We start from the raw sequence: 24,481 nt of genomic DNA, 5'->3' as shown, positions 1-24,481 counted from the left end.
AAGACGGAACGAGATGAATTTTGGCCGACATTCTGCAAACTTTCTCATTGATGAAACATTTGATCTCAATAGAGTTTTCTTTTCCCAAAACTAAAATCTGTTATGAACAGAGTGGACTAAGGTTTGTAACCTAACCCTTTGCAAAAGTATTTTTTTTAAATGCATTATTTAGAATTTAGTTATTGCACGTGCGCACTTCCCTAGCGGAAATATGCAGATGATGCTAGAACGTGCCAATAGGACCTTGATAGCTTGTTCTTGTTCTGTCCACTATGACAATTTTTTTCCCCATTAGAAACAACAGGCTGTGTTCTATCTTGGTTTATTTCATACTAATCTTTGGCTCTACTGCACACATGACAACCGACAACGTGCAATGTGTATCCAATACTATCTGTCACTGATGTGGACTAGATTATTCTAGTGTTGTGGACAAATACCCTTTTGTTACTAGCCACATGCTTATAATCCTAAACCGTGACTCCTAATCATCCCACTCTCCATCTGCACTGTCAGAGAGTGGTGCTTGTGTCCAACAGGTCCGAGAGAGAGAGATGCGTATTGACTTACTGACAGGTTCAGTATAGGACCAGTGGGACGTCCTCCCTGCTTGGCCCAGGGGCCCTAATTAATGTCCCAGCATGCCTTTGTGTGGCGGGCAGGGAGGTTGTTGTCACTGCCAGCTGGGAGTATGATGGGCAGACAATCCACAGCACACTGACCTAACGTGACCTCAACCACATGGCCTCCAAAACACTGAATCAATTCTAGAATGATTGATGCATCCTCACTCTATGGTTCTTACACTAGATACAACTAGTTTAAATGGCAGTTGTCTGCTTGCATGTCCAGAAATACAGTAAGCCAGCGTGGCCGCTCCTCTCTTACTAACAGAAAGACTGAGAGAGAGAGAGATGGAGGGAGAGTGGCACTGTCAGACGATCAATTCATGAGCACTTGCTGAGAGAAAATCATTAAGACCGATGCACCTCTGTTCACCCTAATGGACTGAAGATTATTTTAAGAACACTATCAGCAGAAAGCTGAATATTAATTAGGGCTGTGTGACCCTTGTTTGCTTTTTAGGGAGAATATTTTGATCACAAGCCATAGCAGACAAATGACGCCACTACATATCTATCGTCCCATCCCCATCGTTCCAAAGTCATTCCCCATAATTCTCTCGGGATGATAGACGCCGGTTTTAAAATGGATCTTGTAATTGAGTTCGTAAATTGTGAATGTTTAAAGACATTAGTCTGACAAATTAAAACATTTCTTTATTGGATTTATTGATGTTGTTTACAAAAGCACTTTCATGGCTCCCATCATTACATCATTGTTAAACAACGTGTGAGGAAAACGTTACTTCTGTTTCATCTCTTTCTGCACCCGTCCAAAGAAGGGTTTGTGAGTGACATGACACTAATGAAAAGCTTTCATGAGCAACAATGTTTGTTTTAATTAAATCTCCGGACCTGATGGCTGAAAAGTGGATGTGGTTTAGATGAACTACAAAAAGCTCAGCTGAAAAGGGGACACTGCCATAAAAAAAAAACATATTGCATTTGTCATGAAACATTGAAACTTCAAAAACTATCACCCCACACTAAATATTGCAGTATGTATATACATTATGTATGGCTAATGTATATACATACTGCAATATTTAGTGTGGGGTGATCGTTTTTGAAGTTTCAATGTTTCATGACAAATGCAATATGTTTTTTTTTTTATGGCATCATAAAAATATCATTTTTATCAAAGCATCATTTCGGATCAGAGACATTCTAGTAACACTGGACCTCATCGTCTTAAATCCGTTTGAGCTGAGTCAAATATGGCTTTAATTTTATCCCCTTGTGTTACGTGCCTAAATGGTCATCATTTATTGAACAGTCTTTTAAGATTATTGCAGAGAGAACTGATCATGAGAATAGCTGATGTCGGGTTAGGCTTGGCATCGGGTTTGGTGTGCAAAACCCTCGCTATAAGAGGTACCTCAGCGTGTCAACCTCTTAGACAGACCTCTGGGGGGGGGGGGGGGGGGATTTCATCACAGCTTCTGGCTGTTAACTGTATTGGCAGCATTGTTAACTTCTTAGTGTAATATAATAATGTTGTCAGGTATTAAACCTGGTGCAATTTTATCCCAAGGAGATATATAACACTGTTGTGTTGTTTGTACTCAGTCAACCTACAGAGATGGTTAGGCCCTTGTCAAGGAGTCACCTCACCACCTTTCATTTCTCTTTCTTTTTTGCTTCTCTCCTGTTTTTTTATTGTCATTTTTTATTTTCAGATTCTCTTTCTCTCTCTCTCTTTCTCGCTCTCCCTCTCTTTCTCTAGCTAAGTTCCTTTATTTTCCCTTTCATCCATCACAGCCATACATGGCAACTCTCTGGTCTGGAAAGTTTATTTTCACATTCTTTCCAATAGGATTCAAGTAATTCATTTCAGCTGTGGGGCCCTATCACTGACCCCAACATAAATAAATAGCTCAGAGAGGATGGGGGATGTTGGCCTGAATCTTGGATGGAGGAAAGAGGTTTGGAGCCATAAGCATGTTAAGTGTGGTCCAGCTCACAAACCACAAACATGACCATCGCAGTTGTCTAAAGTACTTAAGTAAAAATACTTTTTTTGGGGTATCTGTACATAATTTACTATTTTATTTTTTGATAACTTCTACTTTTACTTCACTACAGTCCGTAAATAAAATTATGTACTTTTTACTTCATACATTTTCCCTGACACACAAAAGTAATCGTCACATTTTGAATGCTTAACAGGACAGGAAAAGGGTCCAATTGACGCACTTATCAAGTTAACATCCCTGGTTATCCCTACATGCCTCTGATCTGGCAGATTGACTAAACACACATGCTTCATTTGTAAATGATGTCTGAGTGTTGGAGCGTGCCCCTGACTATCCGTAAGAAAAATAAAATAAAAAAAGAAAATTGTGCTGTCTAGTTTGCCTAATATAAGGAATTTGAAATGATTTATATGTTTACTTTTGATACTTAAGTATATTTAAAATCAAATACTTTTAGACTTTTACTCAAGTAGTATTTTAATGGGTGACTTTCACATGAGTCATTTTCTATGAATGTGTCTTAAATTTTACTCAAGTATGGAAATTGGGTACTTTTTCCACCACTGCCATATCGGAGAGGGACATGTTTGTTTATCTCTCCCTGACTTTGACAGTATATATCCTCTATAGTGCATCTCTGTACTATATTGCTTGGTAGTTTTTCCTTCTGTGTCAGTTGTCATTCCCTGCGCCCCAGCGGAAGATGAGTAGCAGCAAGGCTCTGAAGAGTAGCCTAATTCCCCAAGCTGTGATCTTATGGTGGCAACCTGCTACGTCTCTGTGTCAGATGTCTCCATTGGACACAGAGATGCAGTGGCAGATCCCACAGGTACCAGGTAATTAACACCTGAATTGGCCTGGTGGCATGGCTTTGGCTTGATACATCTTCCTGGAAGGTATTCTTATCCATGCCCAAAGTCAAAACACTGAAACATTCCCTGTATTGGCAATTCAAGTGTGTTCCCTCCCAGTTGTTGACCAGGGCAAGCATGGCTGGCTGGCTGGCTTCCCCATCTGAATGGAGGCCATTATGCTATGACCAAATGACCCTGGTGTGACACACCAAACCAAACAGCAGGGGGCACTGTATAGCCTGTCTGTCTTTCTGAACCTCTACACATGCTAGAAGAGGCCAGTATAGGTTAACAAGGGTACAGTAGAGGTCAGTGACCCAGCTGGGGGAAAGTGCTGGCCTTTGTGTTGATAAGGCCTGTGTTGTTTCAGATAGCCCTGTGCCTGCTCACATCAGCACAAAGCAGGACTGGCATGCTCTGGGCCCTTGTTGGCAAATCCCATGAGTCATCAGCACGGTGGTCTGACCTTTTTGTTAGAAGGTTTAACTGCATGCTGCTTATTGACCACCTTCAATGGTAACGGTGCTGCACTCCTGGCATACCACATTACACGCTCTGCGGATGCACGTAGGCCTACCCCCTGACCTGACGCATCACACACACCCCTCTCTCTCCAACCCTCCCACCTAGTGCCTACAAACAGAGACGATACACAGTCTTACTACCTTTACCACATCATTTTTTTGAAAACTTCACAGTCTCCCTACAGTAATTACACTCGATCTCTATCTACAAGTTTTAGTGCAATTTGTAAAGCGCTATAGCATTTCATGTTACTGACAGAAAACATTTGTATTGATCAGAAGTCAAGGGAAGTGCTCCCATTGAGAAATGTATTCAATATTAATTTCCCCCTGGCCTCCCGAGTGGCACTGCACCACAGTGCTAGCTGTGCAACTAGGCTCGAGTCCAGGCTCTGTTACAGCCGGCCGCGACCGGGAGACCTATGTGGCGGCACACAATTTGCCCAGCATCGTCCGGGTTAGGGGAGGGTTTGGCTGGCAGGGATGTTCTTGTCCCATTGCGCTCTAGCGACTCCTGTGGCAGGCCCGGGCATAATGCACGCTGACACGGTCACCAGGTGTATGGTGTTTCCTCCAACACATTGGTGCAGCTGGCTTCCGGGTTAAGTGGGCATTGTGTCAAGAAGCAGTGCGGCTCGGTTGGGTTGTATTTCGGAGGACACACGGCTCTCGACCTTCGCCTCTCCCGAGTCCATACGGGAGTTGCAGCAATGGGACAAGACTGTTACGACCAATTGGATACCATGAAATTGGGGAGAAAACGGGTAATCAAATAAAATAACAATAAAAAAATTATTTCCCCACAAAATTCTGTAATGAAAGTTTTTTTTTGAGCATTTCCAGTAGAGGGGAGTATTGCATGATTGAGGGAAAGCTTCAATTTGACAACCAGGCTGGGAGGCAATGTACAGTAGATGCTGGCTCAATGAGAGAATAGAGAGTCAGGAAACAAAGAAGAGTGAAATGCTTTCGCAAACATTGACAGTATGATTCTGCAAAATATCTTGATAGTCTCCAATAGATTTTGATAGTCTCCAATACATCTTGATAGTCTCCAATACGTCTTGATAGTCTCCAATACGTCTTGATAGTCTCCAATATGTCTTGATAGTCTCCAATACGTCTTGATAGTCTCAAATACGTCTTGATAGTCTCCAATATGTCTTTATAGTCTCCAAAATGTCTTGATAGTCTCCAATACGTCTTGATAGTCTCCAATACATCTTGATAGTCTCCAATACGTCTTGATAGTCTCCAATATGTCTTGATAGTCTCCAATACGTCTTGATAGTCTCCACTACATCTTGAATGTCTCCAATACGTCTTGATAGTCTCCAATACGTCTTGATAGTCTCCAATATGTCTTGATAGTCTCCAATACGTCTTGATAGTCTCCACTACATCTTGAATGTCTCCAATACGTCTTGATAGTCTCCAATACGTCTTGATAGTCTCCAATATGTCTTGATAGTCTCCAATATGTCTTGATAGTCTCCAATACGTCTTGATAGTCTTGATAGTCTCCAATACGTCTTGATAGTCTCCAATACATCTTGATAGTCTCCAATATGTCTTGATAGTCTCCAATACGTCTTGATAGTCTCCAATATGTATTGATAGTCTCCAATACGTCTTGATAGTCTCCAATACATCTTGGTAGTCTCCAATACGTCTTGATAGTCTTGAATACGTCTTGATAGTCTCCAATATGTCTTGATAGTCTCCAATATGTCTTGATAGTCTCCAATACGTCTTGATAGTCTCCAATATGTCTTTATAGATTTCAATACGTCTAGATAGTCTCCAATAGTCTTGATAGTATGAAATAAGTCTTGATTGTACTATACTGCATTTGCACTATGTACACATCTGCACTACACTGTATATACACTTTATATAAAGTATTTGTCACGGCAGCATCCCTTCATCTGTATATATAGATATATATTCCCTCTGTAAATTGCACTGTATATCCTCACTGTAAATCAACTTTTACTCCAGAGTTTTATGTTTTATGTTTATTGTACTTATATTATATATCCTGTACGTTGACTATGTTGACTTTGTCTGTATTCTGTTTGTACATTGTCTATTGCTGGCAGCACCTATTCATTAAGTCAAATTAGAATGTAAAGTGATTGTGATTTATTCTGATTGTTGGCAATGGGTCTTTATAGTCTACAATATGTTTTGATAGTCTACGATACATTTTTTGTAGTCTGCAATAAGTCTTGACAGTCTGTAACAAATATTGCTAGTCTGCATTAAATCTTGATGGTCTGCAAAAAGTATTGTTGGACTGCAATAAGTATTGATAGTCTGACTGCAATAAGTATTGATAGTCTGCTGTACGTCTTTATCGTCTACAAGGAGTTTACTTTGCAATAAGTCTTGATAGTCTGACTGCAATAAGTCTTGATAGTCTGACTGCAATAAGTCTTGATAGTCTGACTGCAATAAGTCTTGATAGTCTGACTGCAATAAGTCTTGATAGTCTGACTGCAATAAGTCTTGATAGTCTGACTGCAATACGTCTTGATAGTCTGACTGCAATAAGTATTGATAGTCTGACTGCAATAAGTCTTGATAGTCTGACTGCAATAAGTATTGATAGTCTGCTGTACGTCTTTATCGTCTGCAAGGAGTTTACTTTGCAATAAGTCTTGATAGTCTGACTGCAATAAGTCTTGATAGTCTGACTGCAATACGTCTTGATAGTCTGACTGCAATAAGTCTTGATAGTCTGACTGCAATACGTCTTGATAGTCTGACTGCAATAAGTCTTGATAGTCTGACTGCAATAAGTCTTGATAGTCTGACTGCAATAAGTCTTGATAGTCTGACTGCAATAAGTATTGATAATCTGACTGCAATAAGTCTTGATAGTCTGACTGCAATAAGTCTTGATAGTCTGACTGCAATAAGTCTTGATAGTCTGACTGCAATAAGTCTTGATAGTCTGACTGCAATACGTCTTGATAGTCTGACTGCAATAAGTCTTGATAGTCTGACTGCAATAAGTATTGATAGTCTGACTGCAATAAGTCTTGATAGTCTGACTGCAATAAGTCTTGATAGTCTGACTGCAATAAGTCTTGATAGTCTGACTGCAATACGTCTTGATAGTCTGACTGCAATAAGTCTTGATAGTCTGACTGCAATAAGTCTTGATAGTCTGACTGCAATACGTCTTGATAGTCTGACTGCAATAAGTCATGATAGTCTGACTGCAATAAGTCTTGATAGTCTGACTGCAATAAGTCTTGATAGTCTGACTACAATACGTCTTGATAGTCTGACTGCAATAAGTCTTGATAGTCTGACTGAAATACGTCTTGATAGTCTGACTGCAATAAGTCTTGATAGTCTGACTGCAATAAGTCTTGATAGTCTGACTGCAATAAGTCTTGATAGTCTGACTACAATACGTCTTGATAGTCTGACTGCAATAAGTCTTGATAGCTGCGGCATCCAAACTTTTCATGGCTGAAGTTAATTGAAGTGACTACTTTTTAACCGTTAAAGTAATTTAAATTAATGAAATATACCACTTGTTTTAGAAACCACCGGTATAGAGGAGTCTCAGTTTACAGTAAAATATAACACCGGAGTTTGACGATAGTTTGTGATATCACAGGTGTTAAGTTAATTTGTCAAGTCAAGCTTACTTTTCCTCTGATGATAGGTCAATCTCCATGTAAAAGAATGCGCTGTTTTCTAAATGACCATTCTTGGGTGTAGTAGTGAAAGCAGTGATCAATCAATCAATCAAATCTATTTATAAAGTCCTTCTTATGTCAGCTGATGTCACAAAGTGCTGTACAGAAACCCATCCTAAAACCCCAAACAGCAAGCAATGCAGGTGTAGAAGCACCAGTAGGGGTGGGGACATTCAGGTGTCAGATGAAAGAACAGAAAGAGCCATCTCTCATTTGAGCACAACGTTTTAATTTTATTAATAAATGTGCAAATAACAGTTATGATTATAAACATGCATGTTGTGAGGCAGCTCTAAAGATTCTGAACGCGGCGAATGGACCCCACGTTGGACCTCCAGTCGTTGAAGTGGCGGTACTCGCCCCTCTCCAGTAGGTGCTGGTGGCCGCGGTAGTTGGGGAGCTCGTAGAACACCCAGGCGCCATCCATCACGTTGCAAGAGTGCACCTCGGGGTGACGCCAGTGCTCGGGGATGTTAGGGTTGTCTTCGCTGAACTCCATCATCTGACCTGCAAAGTCGGGACGCTCGTAGAGGCGGATCCTGAACTTGCCAGATGTCTGGGGGGAGGGTGGGTGGTAGGGGGGGAACACCCAATAAGATTTGTATTTAGGATATGCATGTACACATTATACATATATTGTGTTGTTTCATATTTGCATACCCATGCTCATAACTTTTGAACTGTTTTAATTAAGGCATTGCATATCTGATTACAGATTTGTGCTGTGAAATTGCACTTTAGGATTCATGTGATCAACTAGTCTAACACTCAACTACAGCTTGAAAAAGATACACCTGCATATTAGTATGCTTGTTATATTTTCTTTGCTTATTACGAATACGTGGTCACTGGTTTTGATTGAATACTCTACAGAATATTCATGTCATATGGCTGTACAGTATGATTGATGAGACCATGGGAAGAGCTATTGGGATAGCTATTGGGAAAAATGCTGGGTATAGATATGCAACGTTTGGTCCCACATGATGTGGCTCCTGAGCGGTGGCAGTAATTTAACACAGAAAAATATATGTGGGAAGACATTTGACTCTCCTTCTCCAAGAAGCATCCTCTACTGCTCTAGGTTTTGAGTTGTGACAGCTTGGCTGCAACATTTTTCTTATCTACCATTTTTGTGTTCTTTTCTGTCTCCTCAGAAGCCTGCCTTTAGCCTGCACAGGACATACAGTGGGGCAAAAAAGTATTTAGTCAGCCACCAATTGCGCAAGTTCTCCCACTTAAGAAGATGAGAGAGGCCTGTAATTTTCATTATAGGTACACTTCAACTATGACAGACAAAATGAGAAAAAAAATCCTGAAAATCACATTGTAGGATTTTTTATGAATTTATTTGCAAGTTATGGTGGAAAATAAGTATTTGGTCAAAAACAGAAGTTTATCTCAATACTTTGTTAATATACCCTTTGTTGGCAATGACAGAGGTCAAACGTTTTCTGTAAGTCGTCACAAGGTTTTCACACACTGTTGCTGGTATTTTGGCCCATTCCTCCATGCATATCTCCTCTAGAGCAGTGATGTTTTGGGGCTTTTTCTGGGCAACATGGACTTTCAACTCCCTCCAAAGATTTTCTATGGGGTTGAGATCTGGAGACTGGCTAGGCCACTCCAGGACCTTGAAATGCTTCTTACGAAGCCACTCCTTCGTTGCCCGGGCGGTGTGTTTGGGATCATTGTCATGCTGAAAGACCCAGCCACGTTTTATCTTCAATGCCCTTGCTGATGGAAGGAGGTTTTCACTCAATATCTCACAATACATGGCCCCATTCATTCTTTCCTTTACACGGATCAGTCGTCCTGGTCCCTTTGCAGAAAAACAGCCCTAAAACATGATGTTTCCACCCCCATGCTTCACAGTAGGTATGGTGTTCTTTGGATGCAACTCAGCATTCTTTGTCCTCCAAACACGACGAGTTGAGTTTTTACCAAAAAGTTATATTTTGGTTTCATCTGACCATATGATATTCTCCCAATCTTCTTCTGGATCGTCCAAACGCTCTCTAGCAAACTTCAGACGGGCCTGGACATGTACTGGCTTAAGCAGGGGGACACGTCTGGCACTGCAGGATTTGAGTCCCTGGCGGCGTAGTGTGTTACTGATGGTAGGCTTTGTTACTTTGGTCCCAGCTCTCTACAGGTCATTCACTAGGCCCCCCCGTGTGGTTCTGGAATTTTTGCTCACCGTTCTTGTGATCATTTTGAACCCACGGGGTGAGATCTTGCGTGGAGCCACAGATCGAGGGAGATTATCAGTGGTCTTGTACGTCTTCCATTTCCTAATAATTGCTCCCACAGTTGATTTCTTCAAACCAAGCTGCTTACCTATTGCAGATTCAGTCTTCCCAGCCTGGTGCAGGTCTACAATTTTGTTTCTGGTGTCCTTTGACAGCTCTTTGGTCTTGGCCATAGTGGAGTTTGGAGTGTGACTGTTTGAGGTTGTGGACAGGTGTCTTTTATACTGATAACAAGTTCAAACAGGTGCCATTAATACAGGTAACGAGTGGAGGACAGAGGAGCCTCTTAAAGAAGAATTTACAGTTCTGTGAGAGCCAGAAATCTTGCTTGTTTGTAGGTGACCAAATACTTATTTTCCACCATAATTTGCAAATAAATTCATAAAAAATCCTACAATGTGATTTTCTCATTTTGTCTGTCATAGTTGAAGTGTACCTATGATGAAAATTACAGTCCTCTCTCATCTTTTTAAGTGGGAGAACTTGCACAATTGGTGGCCGACTAAATACTTTTTTGCCCCACTGTATGTTGTAACACGCAGGTTTGTGTGTGCCAACCTGTATGTATACATGTGTGTGATTGAGAGAGAGGTAGAGAGAGAGGTATAGAGAAAGAGAGAGAGATGGGGAGAAATAAAAAGGAGATAATTGTATTCTCGATCAGCATTAACCCAAACTAATATTGCCCGGCATGGCCCCCAATCTTCAAGCCAAACCCATTGCCTCCTTGATAGGACTCACGTTGCGGATGACGCGGCAGGACCTGATGCTGTCATTGTAGCCCATCCAGCGCTGGTAGTCGGGGTACTCTCCGCTGGTCAAAATGTACTGAGTGCCCAGGTAGTTGGGCCTCTCGTACAACACCCAGTTCCCATTCTCCACACGGATGGAGTTGCAGCGGCTAAAGTGGGAACTCAACTCAGGGCAATCGCTACAGCATTCAAAGTGGTGACCCTGGAAGTTTTTGTCCTCATAGAAGACGATCTGTGGATTCAAAATAGGGGAGGTGGGTCAGTAGCTTTGTGAAACCAGGCTGATCTCACGGTAGCCCACATTTTCTTTAACTTTAAGTAAAACTTAAATGTGAGCGCAGAGGTCACTTTGCTTGACAAGGCAAGTAGGTGGGAGTATGCAAGGTGAATTAGGTGGTTGTAAATTTCCTGAAACTTTCACAAAGTTCATAATATTCAGAAATCCTGGTTGGAGGATTCCAAATTGGATAATTCCTTCTCTGCTCATTCCCTCCTGATTCCGAGGATCATCCAACCAGGATTTCTGAAAAAACAGGTAACTTTTGGAAGGTTTCTGGACTTTTGCAACCCAATTTGGTGCGAATATAGAGACGGGGCAAAAAGGAAAATTACTGTTAAATGACCTACCTTTCCAATGCGGTCCATGATTGGGGCTTATCTCCGACTTTTTCGATAACTCAATATTTATGCCTCCTTTCACATACAGTGGTATCACCACTGCCATGGGCCAGATTTATATATGTGGGACATTGAAATGCAATGCCAGGGGAATCATTGTCATTTGGATAGCCTCAGCATTTATATCGGCACAATAGCTGATGCAGCAACTGTTTTAAAAGTGTGCCCGTTTTATACAATGTTTACCCAGTGATTGTATACAGGTTGACCTTTTGATCTTACAATGCCTGATTCCAGAAACTGATTTATTGATGTAATTAAATTGTTCTCCAGGTTGCTGGTTGTGCGATGGCCTCCATGAAGTAGTCTTCTGGCCAAACTGCTGTTCTGTAAGCTTTAACATCTGCAATGGAACTGACAGGTGCATTTCCAACAACCATCATGCCCCACCCTCCATCTAGGCTACTGTACACAGCACACCACCACATTTACTGTAGAAAGAGTCGACCAACATCGAGTTACCCAGAAAGAATAGATGGATTATTGTCTCCGATCAGTATTTATGAAGTCTTGACTGTCCTTACAGTTCAATACACCTCAAGATTCCAACACCAATGCCCCACCCTTCATCTACCACATTTAGAGTTGGAGTTGGCTAACATTGTAGTGCCTCTTAAATATTAGCCCCTATTTTTCAATTTTCACCTAAAATGACATACCCAAATCTAACTGCCTGTAGCTCAGGCCCTGAAGCAAGGATATTCATATTTTTGGTACCATTTGAAAGGAAACACTTTGAAGTTTGTGGAAATGTGAAAGGAATGTAGTAGAATATAACACAATAGATCTGGTAAAAGATCATACAAAAAAAATGTCATTTTGTATTTTTTTTGTACCATCATCTTTGAAATGCAAGTGAAAGGCCATCATGTATTATTCCAGCCCAGTGCAATTTAGATTTTGGCCACGAGATGGCATTAGTGTATGTCAAAAGCTTTAGACTGATCCAATGAACCATTGCATTTCTGTTCAGAATTTTGAATCAAGACTGCCCAAATGTGCCTAATTTGCTTATTAATAACTTTTCATGTTCAAAATTGTGCACTCTCCTCAAACAATAGCATGGTATTACTTCACTGTAATAGCTACTGTAAATTGGACAGTGCAGTTAGATTAACAAGAATTTAAGCTTTCTGCCAATGTCAGATATGTCTATGTCCTGGGAAATGTTCTTGTTACTTGCAACCTCATGCTAATCGCATTAGCCTACGTTAGCTCAACTGTCCCGTGGAAGGGACACCGATCCCGAAGAAGTTTTAACTCAGATACAGTAGATGGATTGTAATTTCTGATCACTCTTCTTGAAGTCAGTAACACTAAACAAGCTCAGCTTTGGGCAAGCATCCAAAGGACAATCACACAATGCAAATAGGGGGTGCTTATATTTGTCCCGTTTCACACAAGTGTGTAACCTGTACAAGTGTGTGGTGTGAAATGGAAATGTATTTTTTACATATCCCACTCCCCCTGAGACACCTTCGGAGAGTGGGGTCACAACCAGGGATCCACCATTATTTATCATTTAACACTTTTAAAGGGTTTTCTAGTAAAAGTGTGTTTTATAAAGGTTAATGCAACATTGTGGTATATTGTTTTATGTATCTTCCAATTTCTTAGTTAGCCATTTATGCCCAACTTCATATTTGCTTGGACTTAATAATAATTTCTACCCATGCGTATTGCATATTTCTATCAGGATTTAAAACGCTCTCAAGCAAAGTACTTGGATCCCTAAATGGATGTTGTGGATTCCAAAGGCAACACAACTGGTGTCTTTTTCCGAAAGAGAGCCCTTGGTTGTCAAAGTGGTCAATTATAACAGAAAGAGTGCCACCCTGTGAATTTAGCATGAATTTCTTGTCAGAAGCTACCCACTTATTTTATAGAACTAAAATCTACAACCCACAAAGGCAAGGACAATATTTTATATATATATTAGCCTACCTAGTTGTTTGCATGAACTGTTTACTTTTTTTAGTGGAATCTGGGAAGATGTTTAAATGCTGTGCCTGTAGATGTGGTCAAGAGATCCAAGTCAACTAGGCTAAGTAAAAATCAGTATTATGCAGATATACTTAAGTCACTTGTTACAGCTGATGGAAGAGCATGTGACAACAGATTTGCCAGTCATATAGGCCGTTATAAATATCTTCATAACATCTTATGCTATTGTTCATATCGTTAATAACGGCCTATGACAGATTTGATCATTTCTTATGTAGTAGTTATGAAGGCTTTATGAATAAGTACAGTACATAAAGTGCTTACAGTGAAGTGTTACCTATTCTTCCAAATCAAGGATATTTCATTCATTGAAATAACTGGAAAACTTACACACTGTGTTTTTATTCTCAGAACAACATTCTGTGTTTTTATTCTCAGAGCAACATTCTGTGTTTTTATTCTCAGAGCAACATTCTGTGTTTTTATTATCAGAGCAACATTCTGTGTTTTTACTCTCAGAGCAACATTCTGTGTTTTTATTCTCAGAGCAACATTCTGTGTTTTTATTCTCAGAGCAACATTCTGTGTTTTTATTCTCAGAGCAACATTCTGTGTTTTTATTCTCAGAGCAACATTCTGTGTTTTTATTCTCAGAGCAACATTCTGTGTTTTTATTCTCAGAGCAACATTCTGTGTTTTTATTCTCAGAGCAACATTCTGTGTTTTTATTCTCAGAGCAACATTCTGTGTTTTTACTTCTTGGATTCCTTAAATACACCTTTCATGTTATACAGTAACTGTTATTATACACATCTATTTATATTTACTAAGATATTGACCATTGTGTTTTATAATATATGCCTTTTGATATAAAAGTTCCATGTTCTTCTTTAACTTCCATGTGACCTCAATCATACTCAGAATCAAGCTCATGTTTATCATCAGAAAACTTTATTCGAATCTCACCATGCGACTACAATCATCTCTCTCCAGTGGCTATGATGCGACGGATGGAGCCCACGGTGGCATGCAGAGCTCCCCACTCGGTGTAGCGACGGTACTCCCCCCTCTCTAGCAGGTACTCGCGGCCGCGGAAGTTGGGGTGCTCGAAGAAGACCCAGGAACCCTCCTGGACCTTGCAGGAGTGGATCTCGCGGCTGTGGAAACGTTCCTGGACAGAGGGCAGGTTCTCCGTCACCTCCAGGGACTGACCATCGAAGTTGGGCCTCTCGAACAGCCTCAGCTTGTAGGGGCCAGTGGTCTGGGAAAAAGTTGATCAAACATCAAAGAATGTGTCATTATTGGCTGTTTATGAAGTTCTGAAAGGTGTGGGCCTACCTAAGTTCTGATAGTAACCTGAATAAGGCCATGATCATGTTTCTCTATAAAAAAAAATGTTGGTCTCCTAGTTTACATGACCTACCTTTTTGATGACCCGACAGGATCTGATGCAGTCGTTGAACCCCATCCAGTGCTGGTAGTCTGCATACTCCCCGGGACCTATGATGTACTGGTAACCCATGTAGTTGGGGCGCTCATAGAGGACCCACCAGCCGCCCTCCACCCGACAAGAGTTGCATCGAGCGAAAAAGTCATGCAGGTCAGCGGAGTCTCCTTTGCAGTCGTAGGACCGCCCCTGGAAGTTCCTGTCCTCATAAAACACAATCTGTTGGAAGAGAAGAGACAGCGTGTGACATTTCTGAATTCCATATAGTTTAAAAAATTACAGAACTATGAAACTTTGGAACAGGTGCTCATTCATTATATGAATCTCCACCGGAACACAACTCACCTTCTCCATCTCTTCAGAGTTCAGAATACTAGGCACAGTAAATGACACTAAAGCTCAGGGCCTGCAAGTATACTCTTTATAGATGGCAGAGACAATAACACCAAGCACATGGTTAGCACAAAGTGAATCAGATATTTCAATCAGCTATTCAAATATTTATCTAGGCTCAACGCATTGTTCTAAAGCACTGAATCACTGATCCACACACAATAGCAGGTAGAAAGTGCCACATTTCAGTCAGTTCATGAGGGATCCAAAACAATCCAGGGCCGCCAAGGGCAGCTTAAGATAAACATTAAACAAATATATCGAATGGGAAATCGAATGAGTCTCACTGTATGTTTTAACCCATGAAAATCCATGTCATGATACATTTAGGCCAGGACTTCACAAGCTCTTAACAGGCTGTCCGTATCGAATGGACAAACAACAAAATGTTACAACTGTACTACTCTGTTTCAGTATCCCTTATTCTAGATAACCCCTTATCTTCACATCAAAATGAAAATAAAATATTGAAACTATTGTATTGTGTCATTCTAATATGTTGTTAAAATCATTTTTTTAAAGTCCAGCAGTGATACATTGTAATAACTTTGTAATGAATGAAATACATGATTCTGTCTTTATGGGAATACAAATGCCCTTTTGTCTATGTATTCATTATGATATGTGCAACCTTTCATTATAGAGGAAGGGAGGAAGTAGTTGCTAGGCCACTCTTACAGAACCCAGAAGTAAATGTCTTAAACGCAAAGTCTTAAAAAGGCCAAATATGATTCTATATGCAGTTCATACAGTTCATGCAAATGCAGTCCTGTATTATCAGCATACCACTTTCAATGCCAACTGCTAGCTTTCATGCCGTTGTTGATGAAACCCTCAATTCTTTTGTGCAGAGGTCCTCCATGTACGTAGCTCAGTTTCAAACAGCCCACTAGCACAACTCCAAGACAGATTTCTAACAACTTTTGTAAGTCAATGTAGTTTTATGGTCCTGATTGTAGCTCAAATAAATAGGACACATTTTAGTTAGAATTGTTTTTCCTCTGATTCACAAAATGTATATAGACAGACCCAGGACTAAACAGTTCAATTACAATCCAGGATCGATATACTGTGGCTACAGTGCCTTCAGAAAGTGTTCACACCCCTTGACCTTTTCCACATTTTGAGATTGTGTGTGGCCTACACACAATACACCATAATGTAATTGTACAGTGCCTTGCGAAAGTATTCGGCCCCCTTGAACTTTGCGACCTTTTGCCACATTTCAGGCTTCAAACATAAAGATATAAAACTGTATTTTTTTGTGAAGAATCAACAACAAGTGGGACACAATCATGAAGTGGAACGACATTGATTGGATATTTCAAACTTTTTTAACAAATCAAAAACTGAAAAATTGGGCGTGCAAAATTATTCAGCCCCCTTAAGTTAATACTTTGTAGCGCCACCTTTTGCTGCGATTACAGCTGTAAGTCGCTTGGGGTATGTCTCTATCAGTTTTGCACATCGAGAGACTGACATTTTTTCCCATTCCTCCTTGCAAAACAGCTCGAGCTCAGTGAGGTTGGATGGAGAGCATTTGTGAACAGCAGTTTTCAGTTCTTTCCACAGATTCTCGATTGGATTCAGGTCTGGACTTTGACTTGGCCATTCTAACACCTGGATATGTTTATTTTTGAACCATTCCATTGTAGATTTTGCTTTATGTTTTGGATCATTGTCTTGTTGGAAGACAAATCTCCGTCCCAGTCTCAGGTCTTTTGCAGACTCCATCAGGTTTTCTTCCAGAATGGTCCTGTATTTGGCTCCATCCATCTTCCCATCAATTTTAACCATCTTCCCTGTCCCTGCTGAAGAAAAGCAGGCCCAAACCATGATGCTGCCACCACCATGTTTGACAGTGGGGATGGTGTGTTCAGCTGTGTTGCTTTTACGCCAAACATAACGTTTTGCATTGTTGCCAAAATGTTCAATTTTGGTTTCATCTGACCAGAGCACCTTCTTCCACATGTTTGGTGTGTCTCCCAGGTGGCTTGTGGCAAACTTTAAACTACACTTTTTATGGATATCTTTAAGAAATGGCTTTCTTCTTGCCACTCTTCCATAAAGGCCAGATTTGTGCAATATACGACTGATTGTTGTCCTATGGACAGAGTCTCCCACCTCAGCTGTAGATCTCTGCAGTTCATCCAGAGTGATCATGGGCCTCTTGGCTGCATCTCTGATCAGTCTTCTCCTTGTATGAGCTGAAAGTTTAGAGGGACGGCCAGGTCTTGGTAGATTTGCAGTGGTCTGATACTCCTTCCATTTCAATATTATCGCTTGCACAGTGCTCCTTGGGATGTTTAAAGCTTGGGAAATCTTTTTGTATCCAAATCCGGCTTTAAACTTCTTCACAACAGTATCTCGGACCTGCCTGGTGTGTTCCTTGTTCTTCATGATGCTCTCTGCGCTTTTAACAGACCTCTGAGACTATCACAGTGCAGGTGCATTTATACGGAGACTTGATTACACACAGGTGGATTGTATTTATCATCATTAGTCATTTAGGTCAACATTGGATCATTCAGAGATCCTCACTGAACTTCTGGAGAGAAGAGAGCTGCACTGAAAGTAAAGGGGCTGAATAATTTTTTACGCCCAATTTTTCCGTTTTTGATTTGTTAAAAAAGTTTGAAATATCCAATAAATGTCGTTCCACTTCATGATTGTGTCCCACTTGTTGTTGATTCTTCACAAAAAAATACAGTTTTATATCTTTATGTTTGAAGCCTGAAATGTGGCAAAAGGTCGCAAAGTTCAAGGGGGCCGAATACTTTCGCAAGGCACTGTATATATTTTTTTTTCCTAATGCCTCACAAAGGTCACCTATTGGTAGAAGGGTAAAAAAGGACATTGAATATCCCTTTGAGCATGGTGAGGTTAGTAATTACACTTTGGACGGTGTATCTATACACCCAGTCACTACAAAAATAGAGGCATCCTTCTTAACATTCCTTCTTAAGAGGAAGGAAACCTGCTCAGGGCTTTAACCAAGAGGCCAATGGTGACTTTAAAACAGTTGCAGAGTTTAATGGCTGTGAAAGGAGAAAACTGACAATGGATCAACAACATTGTAGTTACTCCACAATACTAACATAATTGACAGAGTGAAAAGCCTGTACATGCATCCTGTTTGCAATAAGGCACAAAGTAAAACTTCAAAAATAATGTGTCAAAGAAATAAACTTTATCTCCTGAAAACAAAGTGTTATGTTTTGGGTATATCCAACACATCACTGAGTACCATTCTTCATATTTTCAAGCATGGTGGTGGCTGCATCATGTTATGGGTGTGCTTGGCATCGGAAAGGACTAGGGAGTTTTTTGTTGTTGATAAAAATAAACGGAATAGAGCTAAGCACAGGCAACATCCTAGAGGAAAATCTGGTTCAGTCTGCTTTCCAACATACATTGGGAAACAGTAGGACAAAAACTTAAAACACAATGCCAAATAGACACTGAAGTTGGCTACCACGACAACATTGAATGTTCCTAATGGTCTAGTTACAGTTTTGACTTAAAATGGATTGAAATATATGGCAAGTCTTGAAAATGTCTGTCTAGGAATGATTAACAACCAACTTGACAGAGTTTGAATAATTTAAAAATAATAATATGCAAATATTGTACAATCCAAGTGTGCAAAGCTCTTAGAGACTTACCCAGAAAGAATCACAGCTGTAACTGCCGCCAAATGTGATTTTAATATGTATCGACTCAGCGGGTTGAATACAGGATAAACATAATTCAATTACGATCCAGGATCAACACAACTAAATGACGATGCAGGTGTAACATCAAAGTGAACATGTTTCACAGTCAGAACATTTGAATATTATCCTGGATAAAGTTGTTGTAGTACATCACATGTAATATGCAAACTGTCACAGTGACAAGGGCTTATGTTGACATGGGCCGTTGTACTGAATGTCCCTTGTTTCTAAACTTAAATATTAGAAGGGTAGTGCGTGCATTGCTCAGAGAAATACCTTTTTGATCCTACTCTTGATGAGTTGTGTTGTGTGCTGAGATGTCATGGTATGCTAGCATTTTATTTAGAAGTCTTTGAGTGGTAAAGTAATGCAAAATTGCATACAATCTGATTCATTGTAATGCATCTTGAATTTAAACATGTAAGTGTCGATCATCCAACTTTTAACTCAGATTCAAATTGTATTTGTCTGCTGCGCGTGCTATTACTGGCTTTGGGTTTTCTCTCCACTTCGAGGTTGGTTACCTTGTTAAAATGGGTTACACCTGAGCTGGCCCAGAGAGTGATCTCGTTAGTGAGGATGTGTTTCACCAGTGCTGGCCCAGCTGGTATTTAAGACCTGCTAGCCCAGTACATCTGCTGGAAAAGGAGATGTTGGGAGAGTTACGTCTCACATTAGCGCTTCCACTTTAGGTAGCCAAACAAAGCCGTAATCTTAATCCCCTCTTAGGTTTGGTCTACATTTTTTGTAACTCCCTATCCTAAGTTTTTGTCCGTTTTTTATTTTATTTTGTCTTTTATGAGGAATTTATGAGGAATTCAAGTGGCCATCCATAGGGGTTGTCTTTTAGGTCCCTTTCTAGTTGCTTTGCCAACATTCAGTGGACACCCTCATGGGTTTCTTTCAGAACCCGTCTGAAACACTTTCTGTTTTGATTTGGTTGTCAAAGACTACTTTGTTAGTTCCCTTTTCTGTTGAGCGATGACATCTAGGGTTGTCTTTACGGAATGTAACGCTGCCCCTTAGACTGTACATGTTTAACTGGCTTTTTATTGTGTGACACTGTACCGTGTTACAAACTGTTTGTGTGTTCATTTGTATGGGTTTCTTCTATAGGATTGTGTAAAGACTTTGTTCCTTGGAAGGCAATACAGGATTGTATTGTATTCTGTTACATTCTATTTTAGTGTTGTTGATATGGTTGCAAAGACGACTAAATAAACAGTGTGAGTAGATCTACTGGTGTTGACATGCAGTACTTGTGCCCGGTGATTCTCATGTCAAATTAATGAAGACAATGGGGTATGTGGGAATCAGACAGAGTTTTATTTGTTAGACTGCAACACTCTCACACAGAGGTGGGTGTCATAAGGCACTGCAGAGAGGTTTCTGGGAAAGAGGTCATCGTAGGGCTCTAGAACTCTAGAGGTTGTAAGGTTCTAGAACTCTGTGATCTTGCGGAAGGAGCCCACGACAGGGGAGGTGGCGCCCCAGTCCGTGAAGTTATGGTACTCTTTACGCTCCAGGAAGTACTGGCGCCCCCTGTAGTTGGGCAGCTCGTAGAATGCCCAGGCACCGTCCATCACCACAGCAGAGTGGAACTCATGGAACTTGAATGCTTCGTGGACCAATGGGCAGTCCTCACTCCACTCTGCCATATGGCCAGCAAAATCTGGCCTGTCATAGCATCTGATCTTGTAGGAATTTCCATAGACCTGCAAAATAAATACAACCAAAAATATATAAATGCCAGTATCCTTAATTAATCATATTAAAGTAATCATGTTAATTATTTGAATTGTCATTCATGTAGTATGCAAAAAAATTATATTAGAAATGTGGGATGCCTCTTTAAATTGGTTTATTGGCTGTTGTCCTGGTTTCCTTCAACAACTGATGTAGATGGGCCTGGACATGAGGCAAACTGCTGCCAAAACATGAGCCTTTTATCTATCCTTATTGTCTGTTGGCTTTTGACTGATCATTGCCTTGTTGGTGCACCCTGGGGCATTCCATTCAAGCTGGGCATTGCCCTGCATCCAAATCTGGTCAGACACATTTTAACATCCTAATTGCCAAAACCCAAATATACAAGCATAAAATAAATAAAAACAAGTTAGTGATGTCTGTCTGATGTAAAATGGGTACATTTAAGATCGAGAAAACATCTGTCAAAAAGCAAAATAAATGCTAGAAGTAATGCAAATCAATAAACTGTTTCCTGGAGACTTTGAGCAATGATTATGAACTTCTTGCCTCAAGTTGTCAGTATCTATCTACTGACACAAATAAACATCAGATTCGTCAGTCCCATCTTCAAACTAGGCTTACAGTTTGTACTTTTGGTAGGTAGGCTTACGTTTTTGATAGATCGACAGGATCTGATGCTGTCGTTGAAGCCCATCCACTGCTGGTGGTCAGGGTACTCCCCAGGGGTCAGGATGTACTGGTAGCCTGCATAGCTGGGGCGCTCGTACAGAACCCAGCAGCCGCTCTCCACCCTGATAGAGTTACAGCGGCTGAAGAAGGAGTGCAGGTCTGGGCTGTCACTGCTGCATTCATAACTACCACCTTGGAAATTCTTATCCTCAAAGAATACAATCTGGAAGAGAGATAGAGACAGAAAAGCCTGGTAAGATGCAAGCCATACCTTTTATACAGTACTTCTTCCAATATGTGGCTGTAATGATTGCTCCTCTGCCAAGCTGCAATACCTACAATGCTGCTTGAAGTTACAGAAGTGACAAAAAATCAAATCAACGTCAGTAGTCAAATCAAGGCAGATTAACATAACTAAAAGTATAAGCACTTTTTCGGTCGAGCAAAGTTTCTCATACACGTTTTACATATATTCTCTGATATTATCTATATAATCTAAAGACTCCTTCTTACCTTCCCCATTTTTTATTGTTATTGCTCACCTCCCACTCACCAGCTGTACTGCTGAGGTTTATATCGAAATGCAGAATGTGCCGATAAAGGAAAGCCTTTGTTAAGCAAATTAGCCTGATTTGCATATCAGCCAAATGTTTTGTTCAAGTTTAATTTCCCTTTGCAATGGCTCCGTATCAAAGAATTTCCAGAACTGTGATGTGAAAGTTCTAATGGCCACCTCTCCCAGCCTATCCAAGCAGTCTGCTATCATGGAATCTTTATTGGTTTCTTATGGCATCTAGTATTGTTCGATCTTTAATACATTTTTTTTTGTGATTTTATTTTGTCTTTAGCATCATGTTCAGGAACTGTCTCGTTTTGCAACTGTGTTGTCTCGTCGTGCAAGTCTGAAGTTGTAGAAGCGATAATGACTGAACTTTCATCCCAATAGTCAATATCGAGTCAGAATTTAGTAGTCGCTGATGGGATCCTCTTGTGGCTTTTGATGTGCTCTTAATTTACTGTGGAGACAGAGGAAAGAGCATGGCAATGCATTGTAAAGAAAGCTGTCAAATGATTGACACAACGTAAACTCTGAACCAGAACAAGGATATTTTCTCATTTTGAAAGTGACCACTATGAATTACTTTCTTCAATTCTTCAATTTATGTCTCATTCAGATCGGGAAAAATTATTGAGATATTTCAAGAATGACAAAGTGTGTACTCCTCTGTGGGCTATGTGCAGTCAGAGTAGAGAGTTCTTGGATGACTATAGGGTCTTTGTGACTCGATAACAAACAAATCTGAAACCACAGATTAGAGATATTAACCCTCAATCTACAGCTGTATTATGCCATCGTTTGATTTTCTAGTAATTTTGGTATTTGTTAACAAGAGAGAGAGAAAAATAAAAGAAGAAACCCGCACGCTGCTCTTGCTAATATCACTGCTCTTTAATACACTTTACTTATGGGCCTAAAGGCCTTCCTCAGAGCTTTTAGTATTTGTTAAAGAAACAATGTATAGCCTCAAAATGTTTGAAACTTTCCTGGTAATCTCATGGACCCTGTTTTCTTAAATCCACATCTCTGTCCATGATTTCAGTGGTTATTTTATCTCCTTTACATGATTAAAATATTTTAAACACTTAACACCAGTGCAAAGTGATTACAACAAATATTGTTGGCCAGTGACAGAAGCAGTAACGTTAACTCTGTGTGGTATGGCACTATATAGACACTTTTGAGTGTTACATTTAACACTTGTGATTTTGCTATGTGTGTCCCCTGTAAGCCAGTGTTACTTCAGGGAGCTTAGTGAAGTCTTTATGTCTCAGGCAAAAATCCATGACTGTACTTTATTGAAGCACCTCCGATCCACTTCAACCTCCTTCACAAAGAGACCCATCTGGGATTAAACCTGGGTCTGCTGACCATCACAGGAGTGTATAAACTTGCTGAGCTAAAGCCTACATCCTTCAATACATTAATTTACAAAAACAATTTTGCAAAGGCTGAGCCCCTTAATCTCGAACTACTGTTATTGGTACTTTGAAGCATGCCCTTGATTGAAGCCACAATCCTGAGTTTGTTTCAGCCCAATGGCAATTCCACCACTTGGCTTTGTATGGGGGATGGGGCTGGGGAAACGTAACAACAGAGCTATGGTTGCAAGGATTGACTGTCCATGAGATTGAAATGATAGCTTTGAATGTTTTGAAACTATACTTTGTTTGTTTACAAAGACACACATGACAACACAATCATATACAATGGAGTTAATCAGAGATTATGAGATTATAATTAACAGAGATTAACAAATATTATGACAGTTGCATTATGACAGTTCCCACAAATTAGGGTTACTTATTGTGGGAAATGGGACTGACAAATGTATTTTATAGACAAGTCTCTCTCTTGAAAAGAGAACAATAAATTCAGTGTGATATTGACGGTTCAATGTTTAAACTCGCTTTCCCGAAATTAGCCGATTATTAACATAATATTTCATAAATACCATAATTTTGTGCATCTGTACAGCATTCAAAAACGGTAGACTCCTAAACATGCAAGTAACTGTCCAGTTTCCAGATTTAAATGAAATATGACCTACAGCATAGTTTTCCTTCCAATATTTTAAAAACTAAGTATGTTAAAATGCAGCTTTTCTATGTTGGATTGTTGTGGGCGTTCCCCAACAACAGAATGGTGTAGGAGTATATCAGTCATAAAAAATATTCATGCAAGTAGACCGCTGATTGGCCAGCTCATCCTCCTCTAGACCACTAATTGGCCAGCTCATCCACCTCAGGAGTATGATATATCATATGAGGAAATAGCAAGCATTTTTTAAATGGTCTGTTTGAAATACAAGTTTGAGGTGGGATTGTATTTTTTCTCCAATGCTTTTGCCACAAATACGAGTCATTGTTCAACATTATTTGGGTATGAGTTAACAGAATATACATTTTTAAAAGTGACATTTTCACTGGACAATTACTTTAAGAAATCCACTCTGTTCTTTACATTCCTGCTTCCTCCTTGTGTCTTCAGCGCCATGGGCACTCCCTCGTTGTGAGTCGTGATAGCGAAAAAGAAAGACAGTGATTGCATACCTGCTTATTCATCAGGTTCCATAAAATGTGAATAACAAAACCTCATTACGGTGCGTATAAAGTATAAATCCCACTGGCAGCCGCAGGTCATTGGACAGAATCCCACAAAGAAC

The 24,481-nt window shown here is 40.1% G+C and overlaps 2 protein-coding genes and 1 pseudogene across 2 annotated transcripts; all 3 read right to left on the bottom strand.

The window, feature by feature from the left end:
- Positions 1–7,988: 7,988 nt before the first annotated feature.
- Positions 7,989–11,345, bottom strand: LOC110505342 (gamma-crystallin M2-like). Its single transcript, XM_021584527.1, has 3 exons — positions 11,328–11,345; positions 10,690–10,932; positions 7,989–8,252 (listed from the first exon to the last, which is right to left on the bottom strand). The coding sequence occupies exons 1-3, from the start codon at positions 11,343–11,345 to the stop codon at positions 7,989–7,991; spliced, it is 525 nt and encodes a 174-aa protein (XP_021440202.1).
- Positions 11,346–14,301: 2,956 nt separating this feature from the next.
- On the bottom strand, positions 14,302–15,123 carry LOC110504333 (gamma-crystallin S-1 pseudogene; annotated as a pseudogene).
- A 5,194-nt stretch (positions 15,124–20,317) lies between these two features.
- Positions 20,318–21,779, bottom strand: LOC110505333 (gamma-crystallin M2-like). The gene is made up of 3 exons (XM_021584518.3): positions 21,771–21,779; positions 21,238–21,480; positions 20,318–20,593 (listed from the first exon to the last, which is right to left on the bottom strand). Exons 1-3 carry the CDS (start codon positions 21,777–21,779, stop codon positions 20,318–20,320), a joined length of 528 nt encoding a protein of 175 aa, XP_021440193.3.
- Between the last annotated feature and the right edge of the window lie 2,702 nt (positions 21,780–24,481).

Source organism: Oncorhynchus mykiss, chromosome 3 (assembly GCF_057628025.1).
Source record: "Oncorhynchus mykiss isolate SJ-2025 chromosome 3, ASM5762802v1, whole genome shotgun sequence".
NCBI classification, from domain to species: domain Eukaryota; kingdom Metazoa; phylum Chordata; class Actinopteri; order Salmoniformes; family Salmonidae; genus Oncorhynchus; species Oncorhynchus mykiss.
The sequence above is the reverse complement of the archived record's forward strand: the minus strand, read 5'-3'. Positions and strand labels throughout refer to the sequence as shown.

Bases quoted from the DNA above. Each gene is read 5' to 3' on its own strand.
- LOC110505342 (XM_021584527.1), bottom strand. The intron at 8,253-10,689 runs GTGAGTCCTATC...CCCTCCCCCCAG, and splicing joins CCTGCCGCGTCATCCGCAAC to ACATCTGGCAAGTTCAGGAT.
- LOC110505333 (XM_021584518.3), bottom strand. The intron at 20,594-21,237 runs GTAAGCCTACCT...TTTATTTTGCAG, and splicing joins CCTGTCGATCTATCAAAAAC to GTCTATGGAAATTCCTACAA.